Raw genomic sequence first — 20,892 nt, 5'->3', positions numbered from 1 at the left:
ACCAAACCTTTAAAACATCCATAAAAAATGGAAAGCAGCACGCCTTAGAAAATATAAAGGTGTTTTTCCATTTTTAAGATGGCGCCGACAGACAAGATGCGTTATTGCACATGAGCGATGAGATAGCGCATGTCTGTTTATGTTTTCCATCTACCAAGATGGCGCTGGTTATCATGATGCGTTACTGCGCATGAGCGGTAGTGGATTGCATACCGCAGGTAACTTCCGGCCCTGCGCACTGTGTTGTTTTGAACACCAGGGCTTGGTGTCTTTTAATAGCATTGGGGTGAGTCATACTTCTTTAAATATGAAAATATCAGCTGCCGCTGATAAGCAATTATCTCTTATACATGATATTTATATAATAGTGGATGTTTTTTTCACATGTTAAGCACTATGCACTTTATAGTAAGTGAGCACTTCATGACTGAATATCACAATGTTGGAGATTTGTGTTTATGAAGAATATATTGTATAAATGTCACAAAATACCTGTATAATTGATGTGCTATAAGAAGGCACTCATTTGCCATATTGTACTGCTTGAGAAAGGTCCGCACCTTTTCTGGACCGAAACGTCGCACTGAATGGGCACATAGCCCTATGGGCTGAATAAACACCTTTATATTTTCTAAGGGGTGCTGCTTTCCATTTTTTATGGATGTTTTAAAGGTTTGGAATATGCCTGGGAGCGTGCACCCACATTTTCCTCTTTTTTTTTTTTATCTGTGCTGCTTTTTCATTCTTTCATCGCCTTCCTTAATAAAGAGATGACAACCCCCAGCCTTTGATCCTCGTTCCCCAAAGAAAACAATAGCTTACACCCCTCTTTAAAGGACCAAAAATTTTTTATCATCCCCAGAGAAGGTATCGGGTAACTTAACTGGAGGTTCAGGATAAAATAACGAAACATCAGTAGCTCCCCCCCCGAGCCCCAGAGAGAGGAGCACCCCAAACGGCATCAGAAACCTCCCTCTGCACCCGCTGATGGGACTGAGCCAAAGCCCTTTGCTCCATAGACAATTTCTGCATCATCTGGGTTAAATTGGTAATAATGAAAATAACTCGGCACTCAACTTATAGCGTTCATGAAAATAGAAAAGAATTTTATTTGTGCAGTCTGCAAAACGTTTCGGCCAACATGGCCTTCATCAGTCTGCGGTAGAGTATAACAAACAAAACAAAATTGTAATAATAAAATGAAATATTGACCTAATCATCATAATATCGCATAGATATTGTATACAATAATTATTACAGCAATACGGTGAAGAAAATGACATAAGTGCAGAAAAAATGCTGTTATTCATGTCTGAAGAAAACCAGTTGGGAGGACGGAAGAAAAACATGAAGAAAAAATTGGAGTAATAGAAAAAAATAGAAAAATGAACCTACCCAACTGCTTTAAATAATTTGGTAAAGAGATAATGAGGTAAGTAATGTGCCAACTCCTGATGAAATATGAGGTATTTATGAGGTTAATGAGCTGAAAGTGGATGCTCATATAGGTAATACTCAGGTATTGTGAAATCATACCTCTTGTAAGGACTGTAATGGTGGGCTATCCAGCTCCCTGTCCAGGCATAATTCTGTGTAATGACCAAGCACCAAGAGGTAAGTGTATAGTGAACGATCAATGGGTGCACACATTGATCGTTCACTATACACTTACCTCTTGGTGCTTGGTCATTACACAGAATTTTGCCTGGACAGGGAGTTGGATATCTTACCATACATTGGTTACTGTACAGAATTTTGCCTGGACAGTGAGCTGGATAGCCCACCATTACAGTCCTTACAACAGGTATGATTTCACAATACCTGAGTATTACCTATATGAGCATCCACTTTCAGCTCATTAACCTCATAAATACCTCATATTTCATCAGGAGTTGGCACATTACTTACCTCATTATCTCTTTACCAAATTATTTAAAGCAGTCGGGTAGGTTCATTTTTTCTTCTTTTTTTTTTCTTCCGTGCTCCCATCTGGTTTTCTTCAGACATGAATTACAGCATTTTTCTGTACTTATGTCATTTTCTTCACCGTATTGCTGTACTAATTATTGTATACAATATCTATGCAATATTATTAGCTCAATATTTCATTTTATTATTTTTTTCTTGTTTGTTATATTCTACCGCAGACTGATGAAGGCCATGTAGGCCGAAACGTTTTGCAGACTGCACAAATAAAATTCTTTTCTATTTTCATGAACGCTATAAGTTGAGTGCCAAGTTATTTTCATTATTGCTCTTTGGTTTGGGTAACCTACTTGTGCACCCTGCAGTAGTGCCACGCTATATTTCACACTGGCTTAAATTGGTGACCTGCTTTGAGAGAACACACAGAGGATCCATAATAGCACGAGAAAAACCCCAACCCTCACACAAGGGGGAAAAAAAGTTTTTTAGGTCAGTGATAATGTGACGGACACACAGATTGTGTCCAGGGAATGAGTGCTATGGGGAGTGAACAGGGAGACAGCAGTAACTAATAGAAGTGTATGGCTGCTGCTGAGAGCAAGCTGCACTAAACAGGACCTGAGACATGTGATCACATGGGGAGTGGCTGGAGAAGGAGCTAAGCTCTGTGCAAGGGAGATAGAGCGTGGTCAGACAAGCCGGGTTCAATAGCCAGAGGAAAACGCAGATATCAAAGCATCGGTTCATGTCCTCTAGAGTGTAACTATTTAGGGAAAAATACCTCAAAAGATGTAAGCCTTTATAAAAAAAAAACAATACTGAATAGACAGGCTTATCTTATACAGATGCATGGACCAGAATATAACCTAGGTAGGATATTGCTTATAGGAGACCTCTCATAACTGAGAAATCCCTCTTCCCAGAGATTCAAACAAAATATGTGCATTCCTGAATGTTTTGGGCATCAAAATAGTCAAATAATGAATTGGGTATAATGACAGGTATCATAGCAAAGAATTGCCATATACAATGAGCCCACAAAAAGCTATGGTACTTATCAGCCATCAGTAGTTCCCTCTTGTTCCCGATGCATTTCCTTCTTTACTAGTATAAGAGTTCATCAGGGGATCCAGAGTTGAGGGCTTCAATGTCCCTCAGTGCCCGAGTTCAATGAGGAAATAGGAATCTTTCCAAAACTGTACTTTTGTTTCCACCCTCTACTAACCTACCTACATACCGATATAGAAATTTTCTTGGGTTCAACCATAACTCCCAGACAGCAAGCTTGCTGTCTTGGAGTCAAAATAGACACAGAACTTTCTCTAAATCCGATCACTCACTCAATCATGTCACCTGCATCTAAATAATATCTTCAGAATTCGACCTTTTCTCATTTTTGAAATTGCAAAAGCTCTTACTGTCACTCTTATTCATTTTCATCTGGACTACTGCAACTCTCTACTGATTGGCCTCCCTTTTACCAAACTTTCTCTTCTCCAAACCACCCTGAAAGCGGCAACCATAATCTTATTTCTGTCCAGCCACTACACCAATGCATTCACCTGCCAGTCATTGCACTGGTTACCCATCTGCTACCGAGTGTAGCACACCCTGATGAAGGCAGTGTGCCAAAATGCACGTTGAGGAGGATGCCATCCAGGAGACTGAGACCAGCATCAATAGTATAAGTTACACTCCACTTTTGGATAAACTACTTATACTTCTATCTGGTCTATCCTCCTCAGTACACCCATTTATAAACTGTCATTTATGCCCAGATATCTCAGAGAGGATTCACATCTCTTAAATCATCATGGATTTATGGTGAAACCTACTGGTGTCACACTGCACTGGCACTTTAACTATTTATTCAGTTAACACCTCACACTTTGTTATTTATTATTTTTTTCATTTTTTGTTTACAAACATTTTGTGGTTTACCCAGTCTTTTGAATTATTCAAGTTTTACTATTGATGAGCGAGTGTATTCGTTACTATTCGCTATTCACACGGATAGTACGGTAATCGGGTTACTTCTTACATTGCGAGTATTTGTATACTCGCCTCGTTATATTCGGATGTCCCGCCCTGCAGTTTTAGCGCCTCATTTGCAGCCATTAAACATGTTGGACTTCTTAACCAATCACAGTAACGCCGCAGACATCTTGGTTGTGGCATTACTGTGATTGGCTGGCCACCCAGCGTCATAGGGTCTATTTAAGCCCTCTTGATAACACAAAAGCCCTTTCCAGGGCTACCTGCAGTGTATACTAGGTCAGTGTAGAGTAGGGAGAGAGAGATACTCGAGCAGGGACATTTTAAAGGAGCCGGTCACTAGCTCCATAATACCACCAAAAAATAGCTCTTTTCAGAGCTGAAGACACACCAAAATCAGAGTACAGGAGGGAGGGAGAGATTGTGTATTAGGTAGGGAGAGGTTAAAGTGTTCTTCCAGTGTCCATCTTAGTGTCCAACAGCTCTTTTTAGAGACAAAGCAATATTTTTCCAGCACACAGAGTACTAGCATTTTGTGCTGCCTTTTTTTAAAGCATTGGTCTATTTTCTTTGCTGTTTTTGGGGTCACAGCCTGACTTCTGCTGTCCACATTAGTCCACTTAAAAATGCGTTTAGTGCCCTACACAAGCAGTAGTCCAAACATTTCCTTTTGCCTGCTACCAAGTACGCATCAGGCCATTTTCTCTGCTGTTTTTGTGGTCACAGCCTGCCTTCTGCTGTTCACATTAGTCCATGCTGTGGAACTCAACCTATCATATGTTGGCGAGTATTAGTGAGCAGCAGAGGGCAGTAGCTGAATACCAGCTTTAACATGCCCATCAAACTGAGAGTCAGCCACTACACAACTGTTGAGTGGGTGTGAATTGTTGACATTTGTGAGGTTCTTGAGAACTTTGAGTACTGCACCAACCTCGTGAGCGGTGATCAGGCTATTATCAGCGTAACCATCTCGCTGCTGTGTCTCTTGAAACAATCACTGCATAATCTCAAAGAGGAAGCTTTGAGTGCCCAGCATGTTGGTGTGGATCCAGATTTCACAATGGGTGATACTACCCAGCCCAGCCAATATTCTGAGGCAACATTGGGTTATGAGGAGGGAGAGGACTTGTTTTTCTGTGCTACTGAGGGGACTCCTAATGCTACAGAGGGGACATCCAACCGAAGTTTCATGTCTGTGCTGCCTGAATGGGCTGGAGATGAGGAGGAGGCGAGTCATTGTGAGGAGAAGATGGTGTCATGATTTGTAGTCTTGCCCTGTCCTGTATTTTGTATAATAGGTCATTTAACTTTCCTCTGATTCATTTGCTGTAAATTAACCATGTCTCCTTCCCCCAATACTTTGCAATGTCTTGTGATGTACCTGGACCATAATCTAATTTAGGCTTGTGTCAACAGCTAGTGGAACTTTGGCTATTGTTTTCCTAAGCAGAAGATAACCTACAATACACATCCTGTAGACTAAGTGGAGCCCTTACATTTCTAGAATCTTCTGATGGACCAAACCATTGAATAGTAGGTGTGACCCCTACCCCCCTTCAGATGGACTGATCCCAGGAGCCCTGACAATACATTCTTGCTTTAAGATCAGATGTGAGTTGGATGCTAAAAGAGTAGGACGAGGCTGTCTGAGGAAGCTTCGGCCTCTGTGTGATCGTGGTGGATTTCTGGGACTCTTAAAGGACTATGGTTTTGTGATCTGGCACAAGGATTGTCGGGAGGTGCCCCCGAATCAGTTTCCTGTGGACTTATTTTGGGACTCTGCAAATTACCTTCGTGCTGTTCCTGTTTTTTGGTCAATAAATCTGTTGGATTATTCCCAGGCCTGTTGTCCCTCCTTGCTCTGGAGAATACTCCCGTCACAAACTGGTTGGCAGCGGTGGGATCAGAGCAGAAGAAATGGAGGACAACGGCCCATCAACTTCTGGAACCAGAGCCTCAGAGTACAAGAACTGGACTGCAAAGAACCTACAAACAAAGGCCCGTGAACTGGGAGTCAGCTGCAAGGGACTCTCCAAGGACCAGCTGATTGAAGCTTTGGAAGCAGTTCGCCTGCAAGATGATGCTGAGGAAGGATCCTCACAGCAAAGAGAGGAAAGGCGGCAGTCGGAGGTAAATACCCAAAAAAGTCAGTGGGTTGTGTGGTACGAGGAGGAGATGGCCTTACTGGGAGAAGAGGCTACCATAGAAGATAAGAGGGAGGTCATGCGCACAGCCAAGGAGAGGCAGCGCAGGATGGAGGAGAGGGCAATGCTGGAGAGGGAGATCGCTTTGGAGGCAGCGAGAAGCTCCAGACAGACTGTACCCACAGCATCCCCCATGAGGGAACTCCCCAGAGTGTCCCGCAAAGACTTCAAGCCGTTTAATGAGGCTTCCGGTGACATTGAGGGCTTCTTCCTGGACTTTGAGCATCAGTGTCGATTAATGGAAGTCCCGGAAAGGGAGCGCGTCCGACATCTTGTGGGGCTCTTAGAGGGTGGAGCTGCCGCAGCCTATAGAGCTATGGACCCTCGGTGGAACTGTGAGTATGCAGAGATTAAACGGACTGTTCTAGAACATTATGCTGTGACCCCAGACACTTACAGGACCCAGTTTCGTACTTTAGCCTGTAATGAGGAAGTGTCTTTCAAGATGTATGCCCACAGACTCAAACAAATATGTAATCGCTGGCTGGAGGCAGAGGAGGCCTTAACCTGGAACACCTGTCTCCAGGTTATCCTAAAAGAACAATTTTTTGCCCAGTGCCCCGCTGAGATCAGGGAATGGGTGCGTGAGAGGAAACCTGCTACAGTGGAAGAAGCTGCATCTCTCGCTGATGAGGCTCTCACCATCAAGCCTCGGTGGAGAGTTCTGTTGGAGGATGGAGAGAGGCCTACCAGCTCCACAACACCGGTGGCCCCCAGTTCTTCTGTCCCCATTGTTCCCCGTTCCTCTGAGCCACCACCTCGTGTTGATACCTGTGTTAATGTGCCTCCTGTTGCTTCCACTGCGTTTTCTGGAATACGACGAGGAGAGGAAGTAGCAGAGCGCAGGTGTTATGGTTGTGGGCATCCGGGGCATCTGCAGGCCTCATGTCCAGCCAGCTCATGGAGGAATCGTCCTCAAACCCCTACAGCACCTTCAGGTGGGAGCCGACCGGCAGGTTCCCTTACTCCTCGCCCAAGAGGACGCATTGGATGGAGTGAGACACAGCACAGATGCTATCGATGTGGGCAGCCTGGGCATCTGCAAGCCTCCTGCCCAGCTGTTCAAATGAGGATTGATCCTGTACCCAATCATATTATTAATTATGTACAGCCAAGTGCCATGGAGGAAGACGTGTCACCACTAAGTGAGGACTGGCCTAGTGCCTCACCCACCCATGTTGCACCACTAGGAGTTTATGGTGTGCGACCCGCAGCTATGACGACTTCAGCTCATCGAGGTAAGCACTTGCAGGAGGTCGTGCTGGATGGACAAAGACTTGTTGGATTTTGTGACTCAGGAGCTTTCCTCACGCTGGCTGATCCCCGAGTGGTTCGGCCTGAGGCAATCCATAGAGGACCTGGAATTGTCATTGAACTGGCTGGTGGACAATGGAGGACTATTCCCACAGCCACTGTGGATCTGAACTTTGGTTTTGGGGTCAGGCGATGTTTGGTTGGGGTGATGGGTGGTCTGCCTGCAGCTGTTCTCCTGGGCAATGATGTGGGAAAGCTACGATGCCAATTCGTGGCTGCATGAAGCCACATGTAAGTTACGCCATGCCTGTGTGTACTTAACCAGTGACCTGTAGAGGTCCCTAGTACGTACACAAATTAGGAGGGGAAGGGATTGTCATGATTTGTAGTCTTGCCCTGTCCTGTATTTTGTATAATAGGTCATTTAACTTTCCTCTGATTCATTTGCTGTAAATTAACCATGTCTCCTTCCCCCAATACTTTGCAATGTCTTGTGATGTACCTGGACCATAATCTAATTTAGGCTTGTGTCAACAGCTAGTGGAACTTTGGCTATTGTTTTCCTAAGCAGAAGATAACCTACAATACACATCCTGTAGACTAAGTGGAGCCCTTACATTTCTAGAATCTTCTGATGGACCAAACCATTGAATAGTAGGTGTGACCCCTACCCCCCTTCAGATGGACTGATCCCAGGAGCCCTGACAATACATTCTTGCTTTAAGATCAGATGTGAGTTGGATGCTAAAAGAGTAGGACGAGGCTGTCTGAGGAAGCTTCGGCCTCTGTGTGATCGTGGTGGATTTCTGGGACTCTTAAAGGACTATGGTTTTGTGATCTGGCACAAGGATTGTCGGGAGGTGCCCCCGAATCAGTTTCCTGTGGACTTATTTTGGGACTCTGCAAATTACCTTCGTGCTGTTCCTGTTTTTTGGTCAATAAATCTGTTGGATTATTCCCAGGCCTGTTGTCCCTCCTTGCTCTGGAGAATACTCCCGTCACAGATGGGTACTGTTCCTGCTGTTGGGGGACACAGAACATTTGCCTTTTTGCAGCTTGGCTCACATGGCACAGTTCATATGTAAGTGTCTGTGGCAAGACCCTCACGTGATACACATTTTATCCAACAGCCAATACTGGTTGGTCACCTTTCATGATCCATGGTACAAGGAGAAATTTCCTTCTCTCCTTTTGGAGCCATCAAAGAGTTTTACAATGGAATCGTTCAAGAGGGCTGTTGTAGATCAGTTGCTGAAAACATCACCCTCAGACAGTGCTGGTGGCAGTGGTAGTGGCTGTTTGGGCAATTTTCAATAAACCGGCACAACAGCAAGGGCTGTAACAATGCCAAGGAGGGAAAAATTGCAGAACTCGGTCAAGAGGTACTAAGTGACCATATGTGCTTCCTTTCTGACACTTCAGTTTCATTTAACTATTGGGTGTCTGTGCTGAATACTTGGCCCAACCTCTACTTGTACGCCTTGGAGGTGCTGGCCTGCCCGGCTGCTAGTGTGGTGTCAGAGCATGTTTTCAGTTCCGCTGGGTCAATCATCACTGATAGGCGCACACATCTCTCCATGGAAAAGGCACACTTACTCTGATTAAATTCAACAAGGACTGGATATCTCCACAGTTTGCAATCCCTCCAGATGACAGCAAGCCAACCTAAATTCACCAAAAACGCTGATGCATGCTACTGCTATTAACGTCAACCCCTTCCCATAAAAACCCTTTTCCTTACTTCATCAACCATGACTCAGCCCATAGGGCTAATTTTTGCAAACCCTATGCACATTGTGCAGTGGACAAGCCAGGACAGTATTTGTACTCCAGCCTAACTACTATTTGTGATTGGAGGCCATTGGGATGGTAGCTTCCTGCATCAACCATGACTCAACCTATAGGGCTAATTTTTACAAACCCTATGCACATTGTGCAGTTGACAAATCTTGAATGTAGAGTGGTCCTACCAAACTAATATTTGTCATTGTAGGCCCTTGTGACAGATTGTCCCACATTGTGACTGAGATTAGGGGAACCATATTCAAAAGAAATGTACACTGACTGTTGATGTCTGCAGAATCACATGGAGGTGGAGGAAGGGAGGAGGAGGGTGAAACACAATGCTACAATAGGCACATTGTAAACTGCTATGGAATATGTATTTCACTATCTGATTGTTAATGAGGTAGGGACCGCCCAAATGTGTAAGTAACAGCAGTCCCTTCAAAGCGTATGTTACAGGGCCACCTGTGGCCTATCGGGTCAAACATCAACATACCTACTGGTACGATGTAGCTGACCTTGTTAAGTGCTGGGGAATAACTAATTAAAAATTATCTCTGCAAAGGAATACGTGGATTTCGTCCGCGCTGCCCAAATGATGAAATTCCAGAAGGTTAATAAGGTTTGACAGTGGTTTATTCTACGCGTTTCAAGGTTTTTTGCAACCTCTTCAGGAAATACCACATGAAGTATACATATGTATGCTTCATGTGGTATTTCCTGAAGAAGAGGTTGCAAAAAACCTTGAAATGCGTAGAATAAACCACTGTCAAACCTTATTAACCTTCTGGAATTTCATCATTTGGGCAGCACGGACGAAATCCACGTATTCCTTTGCAGAGCTCTGTTTCAGATAGTCGGTGACTGACTTGTGGATCTACAGCAGCCCTTATCTATACATGCTTTGAATACCTACTACCAGGTGAGCAGTTTTTTGTCAAACCGCTTACTTTATTTGTGGGATAAGACCCTATATTGCGCTTGTGTCTCCCTCTTTCCTCACAATACTAATTAAAAATGATGTAAGACAGAGGGACCTACAAAATGTATGTCAGGGCCCTCACAATTGTAAAAGGTGAAAAAAAAAAACCTAAACAGTACGTGTGAACAAACGCTAAAAGGGATATTTTTTGTTTCTCTGATTTATTTAACCTTATATACAATTGATTATGCAGGAAAAACTTTTTCTTAACCTTTTTTGGTGTGTTAAATGCAATTTAGGTTAGGTTTGGTAGTTGTTCTTGTGTATCTGTAAAAGTGGCACAATACTGCGACAAACTTATTCCCAGAAACCATATGTGAGTCAGAAATGCATGCATGCATATTCTCCAGGCTCTTCCCATTCTGTTTCATCACTTTCTCATCCATTTCAGCCTTTGCCTCAGGCCCCCAGACCCCTTTATAAGGTCCAGCAGCAAATTACTCTCATTTTCCATTGACTTGCATTGTACTTGCTATTCAGAACGAATACACTATTTTTACAAAGTACTCGTTATGAGTATAGCGATTATGAATACTACGGTACTTGCTCTTCACAAATTTTTACATCATCTTTTTAACTCCTCTGTATATTATTTATATCAATATATGTATCAATTGATTTTTTGACAATTTGACACTTTTAACATCTAGTTTTAATTGTTCTGGGTGAGCATCCTTGTTTTTAATAACTTATCCTGTTATCTACACTGTTGTTGTTTCTGCTACAGTGGGTACAGAAAGTATTCAGACCCCTTTAAATTTTTCACTTTTTGTTTCATTGCAGCCATTTGGTAAATTCAAAATAGTTCACCCCATCTTGACTGAAAAAACAAATGTGGAAAATTTTGCAAATTTATTAAAAAAAGAAAAGCTGATATCACATGGTCATAAGTATTCAGACCCTTTGCTCAGTATTGAGTATAAATACTGTTTAGAGCTAGTACAGCTATGAATCTTCTTGGGAATGATGCAACAAGTTTTTCACACTTGGATTTGGGGATCCTCTGCCATTCTTCCTTGCAGATCCTCTTCAGTTCCATCAGGCTGGATGGTGAACATTGGTGGACAGCCATTTTCAGGTCTCTAGAGATAGTCAATTGGGTTTAGGTCAGGACTCTGGCTGAGCCAGTCAAGAATGGTCACAGAGTTATGAAGCCACTCCTTTGTTATTTTAGCTGTGTGCTTAGGGCTATTGGAAGGTGAATCTTCAGCCAAGTGTGAGGTCCAGAGCACTCTGGAAGAGGTTTTCATCCAGGATATCTCTGTACTTGGCCGCATTCATGTTTACTTCAATGGCAACCGGTTGTCCTGTCCCTGCAGCTGAAAAACACTGTTGGGATTGCATTGGGCAGGTGATGAGCAGTGCCTGGTTTTCTCCACACATACTGCTCAGAAATATCACCAAAAATTCTATCTTCATCTCATCAGACCAGAGAATCTTATTTCTCATAGTCTCAAAGTTCTTCAGGTGTTTTTAGCAAACTCTATGCAGGCTTTCTTATGTCTGGCACTGAGGAGAGGCTTCAGTCAGGCCACTCTGCCATAAAGGCCTGACTGGTGGAGGGCTGCAGTGATAGTTGACTTTGTGGAACTTTCTCTCATCTCCCTACTGCATCTCTGGAGCTCAGCCACAGTATATCTTGGGGTTCTTCTTTACCTCTCTCACCAAGGCTCTTCTCCCACGATTTCTCAGTTTGGCTGAACGGCCAGGTCTAGGAAGACTTCTGGTGCAACCAAACTTCTTCCATTTAAGGATTATGGAGGCCACTGTGCTCTTAGGAACCTTGAGTAATGCAGAAATTGTTCTGTAACCTTGGCCAGATCTGTGCCTTGCCACAATTCTGTCTCTGAGCTCCTTGGTCAGGTCCTTTGACCTTATGATTCTCATTTGGTCTGACATGCACTGTGAGCTGTGAGGTCTTATATAGACAGGTGTGTGCCTTTACAAATCAAGTCCTATCAGTTTAATTAGACACAGCTGGACTCCAGTGAAGAAGTAAAGCATCTCAAGGAGGATCACAAGGAAATGGACAGCATGTGACTTAAGTATGAGTTACTGAGCAAAGGGTCTGAATACTTACGACCATGTGATATTTCAGTTTTTCTTTTATAATTTGCAAAAATTTCTACATTTCTGTTTTTCTCAGTCAAGATGGGGTGCAGAGTGTAAGTTAATGAGAAAAAAAATGAACTTTTTTTAATTTACCAAATGAAACAAAGAGTGAAAAATTTAAAGCGGTCTGAATACTTTTTGTACCCACTGTAGTTTTTCCTGATTATACATAATCTAATAAATTAATCTTGATTTTTCATCACGATATTTTAGACTTTATGGTTATTTTTTTCTCCTTTGTTTGTTTTCCTTGTATATTTTATGACTGTCCAAAATTTTACTTAAGTTCCAAATATTTTTGGTGGCAGCCCATTACTTGTTATCTTATACACTTATTCAATCTTTAAAATACACTAGTACCCTGCCACCATCAAGCATTCCTTTGTTTTTGTTTTCCTACAGAGTATAATTCTCCACCACCATACATCTACTCCCTCATCTATGTGTACCACCCTACCCATGCTCTCCGTGATCTAAGACAAACATCCTCCATAATCCAGGCCTCCCATTTCCATCTCCAAGACTTCTCTCATGCTGCGCCAGTTTTCTGAAATACAGGTCCCCGGACGATCAATTTATACATGGCCCCCACACTTTTAATCGTGCTTTGAAACATCAAACAAACCTATCACCTAACTTCACTAATCCAACTCTCCTCTATTCCCATTCTAATTTTTTCTCAGAATTTGGGCTCTCTTTTTTTGTCTGTTTCCACATCCCACATGAACCGAATAGTACTTGGTAACTGGACTTAGATACTGGTTGATGACCAGATTGTCATGAACCGGGGGGGTGTAGTTGCCCCCCAGTTCATCGGGAATTTATTAGATCCCACTTTCCAGGTCTGGTTTAGGAGCTTGCAGCTCTCTGGTGCCCCCCTTACCCTCAGGTCAGTCAGGGAATTACACCTAGGATAAGTAGTTGACAGAAAGGCTGCCTTGCTGTGTACTGGCTATTGGGCACTCTGCAGTGAGGGTGGTATGTATATCTCCAGTCTCAGGCAGGAAATACACATGTAAAACCTCCATTCTGTCACTGCCAGAATCTCTCAAATACCCCAGAACACACTTTGCTGCCACCAGTTCCTCGTTCTACAATAAAATCAATATAGGGTCAGGAGCCAAGCCACACGGTAGCATAGATTAAGCACGGAGGATGTGGCAATAAATTTATAGAGCAAGGAAAATGAAACTAGTAAATTTTATAGATTTACTCCAGAAAATATAGGCAGTGTTTACAAAAATATAAAAGATGTTACAAATGGGACAAGTTAAAGTATATACAGGCAATTTCAAAATAAAAATGGATTAAAAAATGAACTTACACTTATCAGTCAATGGCACGCCATGTAGAGGAGGGGGGAGGGGTTCCCAAAGGCAAAAATTCAGTCCACAGCATGGATGGTAAATAACTGTCCTCCCCAGGTACTGAACACCCTGCAAAATGGCTGTTCCTGTTTTATAGCTGGCCGATAAACTTGGGGACTTCTCCCATGCTGACCTCACCGGGTGGCTGAATACGCCCCCTTTGGAAAGTTATGAAAAACCTTCTATTGGCCATAACTCTTGGGGGAAAGCTCGTAGAGGGACAACGGAAGTATTATGACTGCTTACAAAATCCTCTTTCATTTGAGACTAGACATCATATTTCTAGGTATTACGGGAAAGCATATACCTGTTTCTCAGTTTCTTGTGAGCGAGGAGATCGCAAAATGCTGTAGTGAATAGCTTTGATCATGCAGATTCCAAAAATATGTTTCTTGCATCTATGCCCAATCTTCGTTATTATAGTCAAGTTTGAGGTAACAAAGGAACTTCCAAAACCATGTTCTTTTAAACAAAGGCTGGTTTAGCTGATACCAAACCACATTTCTGAGGGAGGGAGAAAGAGTGGTATAGAATTACACAGGCAGACTGAAGGGGCATGCAGCTGTGAAGGGGGGATGTTGGTGAACTCAGTGTACTTTACAAACCAATGGAGGGAATGGGCCGCATGTCGTTCAGAAACCAAGGAGCTGCAGTCGAAGCACTGTAGGTGTAATTGGAACAATAAGAATTACATTGTATTTCCTGACACAGATCATGCAGCTTTACATCATAACCCCTATTTATTTTAATTATGGCTGTACTGTACATGACAAACATGTTCTACCTATTACCTACTTACCCCATATTCTTATGGATTGTAAGCTTGCAAAGAGCAGGGTTCTAACGCTTCCAACTTTTCAACTATATGTTACTTTGTAATGTCTTTATTGTCTGTACATGTCCCCGCTCAATTGTAAAGTGCTGCGGAATATGATCGCGCTATATAAATTAAATTATCATTATTGGTCTTCAGTTTAGTGGGTTGAAACTATAGTAGCCATTAAAATTGTCAATTTGTGTAAAATTTGGAAAAACAACTTGTTATATTTAGTTGTGCTGTGGTATTGGAATTGCTTCTTTGATTGGTTTATTGCAAATAGCAGAAAGCTTGTAAATGTTACTATTAAACCTAATTTTTAAAGGGAGTTGATGAATAATTTTGATAGTAACTGTACATGCAGAATAATTTTGATAGTAACTGTACATGCATAATGTTTCTAAGTCCGGGGTCACACTTACGAGAAACTCGCACGAGTCTTCCATCTCAATACCCGGCACTGCCGCCAGCACTCGGGATCGGAGTGTACAGCTGCATGTATTTCTATGCAGCTGAGCGCTCTGGTCCGAGTGCCAACGGCAGTGCCAGGTATTGAGATGGAAGACTTGTTTGAGTTTCTCGCAAATATGACCCCGGCCTTAACATACTTATCTCATATACCGGTATATCGATTTTATTTTTTTAGGATATGGAAGGATCTGGAGACATAAGATTAGAAGCTGTAAGGAGACAAGCTCTTAATGTAAGTTTAAACATCATTCATGAAAATAATTTCCATAGTTATGGATTATTACACATTCAAGAAGATATTCACTTTTATTGCACTAAAGCAAGGCATAAGCTTAAAGAAGTTAATTGCAACTTTTCTTTGACAAATCCATCTTTTCAGGGTGGCAACTCAGTTCTATATATGAGCTGATCGAATTACAAAACTCTGGTTCAGCGCCCAGGTCAGTGATACCTGGCCTCTAAGTGAGAGGTCAAAGAATCTTTTACCTTTTGTAGTACCCCAGCATGGCTTTTGATTGGCCAAGAATGGAGTGACACCACTTGTGCGTCACATCGCACCAATATCATCAGCCAGCCTTGAGAAATCAAATACTGTGCTGGGAACTCCCTAAAGTAAGAAATTTGTAGGCATTCCATTTAGTGCTCAAGAGTCACTGACCGAGATGCCGGACCGGGGTCCCGTAAGTCAATCCTCTCAGCTGTACTCAGTACTTAAGGTCTTATCGCCATAGCTCGAGGCTATAGAGACTACAGGCTTGTAGTTTAAGACCGGATAACCCCTTTATTAAACACTACTATGAATATTATAAGGGGAGAATTTGGGGGTATTGTAATATTTAAGCCCCCAAAGACATTTGAGAACTGAATTGGTTTTTAAAACATAAGTTTCTGAAAGTTCCTTGACAATTTGAAAAAATTGCTGATTAATTTATGTAATCTAATGTCCAAATCAATAATTTGATGCATAAAAATGATGCCAATGATAAATGCCAATTGTGACTTATTTTGTGTGACCGTCATAAGTAGTCTCCCTTTCATGGGGGCTTGCAAGCAGAGTCTGCATCTTTCCTTGCAGATAATGACTGAATTATTCAGCTATTGTCTGCCTCTAAGGCTGTGTGCACACGCTGCGGATTTTGCTGCGGTTCCGCAGCGGTTTTGGCCGCTGCGTACCCGCAGCAGCTTTTGCTGCGGTGTACAGTACCATGATTCCCTATGGGAATCAAAAACCGCAATGCAGACGGTGCGGAATTTTCCGCGCGGATTATCTGCGGTTTTCAATCCGCAGAAAGAATTGACATGTCAATTCTTTCTGCGGATTCTCCTGCGGTTTGCCATCTCCTCCATTTGAGGAGATGACAAACCGCAGGGCAAAACCGCAGAGCAATCCACAGGTAAAACCGCAGGTCTTTTGACCTGCGGTTTCACCTGCGGATTTTACAAAATCCGCGCGGATGAATCCGCACCTAATCCGCAGCGTGTGCACACAGCCTAACAGCCACAGTTGGATCAGATGTTGGTGGATCAGAGCAATCTGTGACACTGGCATTTAACACACGCCGGCTGGAGGGTGCACGCTTCTGTCCCCTCATCGGCAATCCCGTGACGTTATCGCAAGATGTGTTGCCATGACAGCCTGTGGCTGGCGACCATAGGAGACCATGATTTTCTTTATCCATAGCTGTGCTGATGTACTATTATCTATAGCAAAAGCGATCAGATGAACGCACTTTCAAGTCCTCTAAGCTAATTAACAAATGCAGGCAAAAGTAAGAAATAATGTTTAAAAAATATGGAAAAAATATTAAAGTTCCAATCACCTCCCTTTTGCCACATTAATAATTAACAAATAAAAAATACACATATTTGGTATTGCCGCGATTGTAAAATTCTATCAAAATATTAAATCTGATCGGTGAATGATGTAAAAAAAATAAAACCACCAAAATTGTGGGGTTTTGGCCGCAGCAACAGCAGAAAATAATGTAATAACAGGTGATCAAAACATTGAATACACCCTAAAATAGTATCAAGGAAAATAGCTTGGGGCGCAAAAATTATGTGATCATACAGCCCTATATCCCGAAAATTGAAAATGGCGATACAAGCAAAAACATTTTCTTGACAAATTTCTACATTTTTTTTCACCACTTAAATAAATGCATGTTTGGTATGTGCGCGCTCGTACTGATTTTGAACATTATATTGCCAAGCCAGTTTTATGGTAAAATGAAAGCTGTAAATAAAAAACATTGTATAGTTCCATTCGTTTTTGCTATTTTCAGCTCACTCGGAATTTTTTTCCTGCTTTCCATTATATCATATGATAAAATGTATGTGTCATTGAAAAGTACAACTTGTCTTGCAAAAAACAAGCCATCAAGTAGCTATACTGGCAGGAAAATAAAAAAAGTTATAGCTCTTGGAAAAAAGACAGGATCCAAGGCGCTATAGGTGGCACTAGAGTTTTAGTCCTCTTCCTCTCTGAAGAGAAAATTTGCATATTTCCGAGAGGAGCCTTGCGGCTTAAAAGTCTCCTGACTTTGGCATGTCAGGCTTGACATGTCACTCTTCCACAAGGAGAAATATTACCCCTTGGATTCCAGTCAGACACCTCTGACCCAGCCAATTGAGATCTCACACTTTGCACTGTGTACCCTGAAGCACAGTGTCTGCACATTGATATTTTGACTTTTATCCTAAGTCATATGACAAAGCTCGTTAGAGAGTCGATATTGACTTTTAGGATTGCTACTTCTTATAGGTGGCAGAGTTCTAGTCCTCTTCCTCTCTGAAGAGCCAATTTTCATATTTTCCAGAGGAGCATTGGGGCTTAAAAGTCTCCTCACCTCGGCATCACCTTGGATCATTTCAATAATGAAACAGCCATAAGCATGTCTGGAGCTACATATAAAAATATATATTATACTGTATATATATATACACACACACATACACAGTGGGTACAGAAAGTATTCAGACCCCTTTAAATTTTTCACTGTTTGTTTCATTGCAGTCATTTGGTAAATTCTAAAAAGTTCATTATTTTCTCATTAACCCCTCTCTGACATTGGACTTACTATTTGCCCTGGGACTTACTGCCCATGGATGGAATAGTACGTCATGGGCGATCAGCCACGATCCCCCTTGTGAGCGCGGCTGATCAGGCCGGGTGTCAGCTGATTCTCACAGCTGACACTCAGCACTAAGCGCCAGGAGTGCTCCCAGCAACACTGCGATCAAACATGATCGCAGCGTTCTAGAGGCTGACAGCCCCTCTGCCTTTGAATCGGAGTCCCGATCGCTGCCATGGAGTCGCAATCGCTGCCATGGAGTCGCAATCGCTGCCATGGAGTCGCAATCGCTGCCATGGAGTCGCAATCGCTGCCATGGAGTCGCGATCGCTGCCATGGAGTCGTGATCGCGTCATGATGACATTCGGGTCTCCAGAGCTGAAAGACTTCTTGTCATGCGCAGTACATGTCAGGAAGTCTCTCAGGTTAGTGCATAGAAGCTGCAGCGCTGACAGCTTCTATAGCATGCAGATCTGCATGCTATAGAAGCGATAACCCTGCACAAAATGAGTGTCCCATAGTGGGACAAAGTGTAAAGGTAAGAATGAAATTATAAAAATAAATAATTTAAATTTTTTTTAGAAATTTTTTTAATTTTTTTTTTATCATTAAATCAATATTTGAATGAAAAAAATCTAAATAAAAGTACACATATTTAGTATCACCGCATCCGTAACGACCCGACCTATAAAACTGTCACACTAGTTAACCCCTTTAATGAACACCATTAAAAAATGGCAAAAAAACAATGTTTTATCATACTGTCGAACAAAAAGTAGAATAACACGCGATCAAAAAGACAGATATAAATAAACGTGGTACCGCTGAAAACGTCATCTTGTCACACAAAAAACAAGATCCCATATAGCTCCATCACTGGAAAAATAAAAAATTTATAACTCTCAGAATAAAGCGATGCAAAAATAATAATTTTTTTTCTATAAAAGTTTTTATTGTATAAAAGCGCCAAAAGATAAAAGATATAAATGAGGTATTGCTGTCATCATACTGACCCAAAGACTAAAACGGTTTTATCAATTTTACCACACTCGGAACAGTATAAATGTTCCTTCTAGTGATGAGCGAACGTGCTCGCCACTACTCGTTACTCACCCGAGTATCACGGTACTCTGTGTACTTGGCGAACACCAAGCATTTCCGGGATTATTCGGCGGGAACTGCATCCAGCTTTTTTGGCGGACTTTACAGACCCAATCATGATGCAGGAATTGTCTGCCAGGCAATGAAACAACGCAGCCATCTTTGTTGTGGTCATGCAGGGATTGGCTGGCCGCATAATCAGGGGTATAAGAGGCCGGACGCCGCCCTGCTCGGCGCATTCAGCTCCGGATTTAGATAGTGTAGGGAGAGTTGCTGCAGAGGTAGGGTCAGATTTGGGGATTTATTAGTCAGTGTGGGGTCTACTATCAAAAACTACTCAATTCTAGCTAAACCAACAGTCCGTCCAAGGAATAATTCCGGGGTATATACGTTCCAGTGTTAGGTAGGCAGGGTAGTGTGTATAGAGCGACGTACATCAGTGCAAGGCCTGCAGGCACTGTATGTGTGTATATACATTTCATTGCATTCATCAAGAGGGTCCATTCCCTTCCTGTGTTCTGGTGCTGCTACCTGTAGGATATATTGCCCATATATACCGTATTTTTCGCTTTATAAGACGCTCCGGATTATAAGATGCACCACAAATTTTGAGGAGAAAAATAGGAAAAAACGTTGTTTTTTTTAATAAAATGGTGGTGCCTCTTATAATCCAGGTGTCTTATTGCTTACCGGGGGTGGTGGCTGCGGTGAAGTGGGGTCCCAGGGTCGCTGCTGGAGGAGGCAGGAGTGGGGTGATACTGCAGGCCGCAGGAACGGATGAGAGGGTGCTCCGATGTGCATCGCGCTGCCAGGGGGGCTCGTGCTGCTGCCAGGGGGGCTCGTGCTGCTGCCAGGGAGGCTCGTGCTGCTGCCAGGGAGGCTCGTGCTGCTGCCAGGGGGCTCGTGCTGCTGCCAGGGGGGCTCGTGCTACTGCCAGGGGGGGTCTGTGCTGGCAGGGGGGCTGTACTGCTGCCAGGGGGCTCGCGCTGCTGCCAGGGGGGCTCATGCTGCTGCCATGGGGGCTCATGCTGCTGCCAGGGGGTCTGTGCAGCAGCCCGGGGCTCTGCCCACATTTACCGGGTGTCCGTCGGCGCTGTGGGTGTCTCCGGGTGCCCAGCCGTGTCTCCACATGCCCAGCGGTGTCTCCGGTTCCAATCTCGGGGCTCTGGCGACATTTTGTGACAGGCCAGAGCCCCGGGGCTCTCTCTCGGTTCCCTCTGTTTTCGGCTCCGGCAATATGGCGGCCACTGCCGGGGCGGCGCATGCGCTGATGGTGATCTCGGGACTGAGATCTCGAGAGATGAGATTTCAGCGAGATCTGTCCCGAGATCACCATCAGCGCATGCGCTGCCCCCGGCGGCGGCCGCCATATTGCCGGAGCCAAAACAGAGGTAACCGAGGGGGAGCCCCGGGGCTCTGGCCTGTCGCAAAATGTCGCCAGAGCCCCGGGATTGGAACCAGAGACACTGCTGGGCACGTGGAGACATGGCTGGGCACCCGGAGACACCCACAGCGCCGACGAACAGCCGGACACCCCTGCGGCCTACACCCGGTAATGTATATCCTCTTTGTAAGACGCACCCCCATTTTCCCCCCAAGGTTTGGGGAAAAAAAGTGCGTCTTGCAAAGCGGAAAATACGGTACCTAGTCCCAGGTGTAATTGGCTTTGAAAAAATTTTTGGCCAGGGCTAATAGAGCTTTTTTTTTACTGCAAAGCAATCCGGAGCCCTTTTTTTTTTTTTCCATTTGCTTCTTGACAGTGCACAATACAGCCAGATCCTTTTCCTAGCACAGCGTGAAAATC

At 43.3% G+C, this 20,892-nt stretch overlaps 1 protein-coding gene across 4 annotated transcripts in view; it reads left to right on the top strand.

Moving 5' to 3' along the window:
- COL15A1 (collagen type XV alpha 1 chain) overlaps positions 1-20,892 on the top strand; it is a 1,161,047-nt gene that overhangs the window by 635,330 nt on the left and 504,825 nt on the right. For 3 of the 4 annotated variants that reach the window (XM_073587711.1, XM_073587710.1, XM_073587707.1), the window contains one exon: positions 15,089-15,145. The exons of the other annotated variant lie outside the window; for it this stretch is intronic. In XM_073587711.1, the coding sequence (XP_073443812.1) occupies positions 15,089-15,145 (57 nt within the window). The remainder of the gene's footprint in view (positions 1-15,088; positions 15,146-20,892) is intronic. 4 annotated transcript variants of the gene reach the window in all.

The sequence above is a fragment of the Dendrobates tinctorius genome, unplaced genomic scaffold (assembly GCF_039654945.1).
Source record: "Dendrobates tinctorius isolate UK_male_01 unplaced genomic scaffold, ASM3965494v1 ptg000102l, whole genome shotgun sequence".
Classification (NCBI taxonomy): domain Eukaryota; kingdom Metazoa; phylum Chordata; class Amphibia; order Anura; family Dendrobatidae; genus Dendrobates; species Dendrobates tinctorius.
Note: the sequence above shows the minus strand (reverse complement) of the source record. Positions and strands in the feature narration are given on the sequence as shown.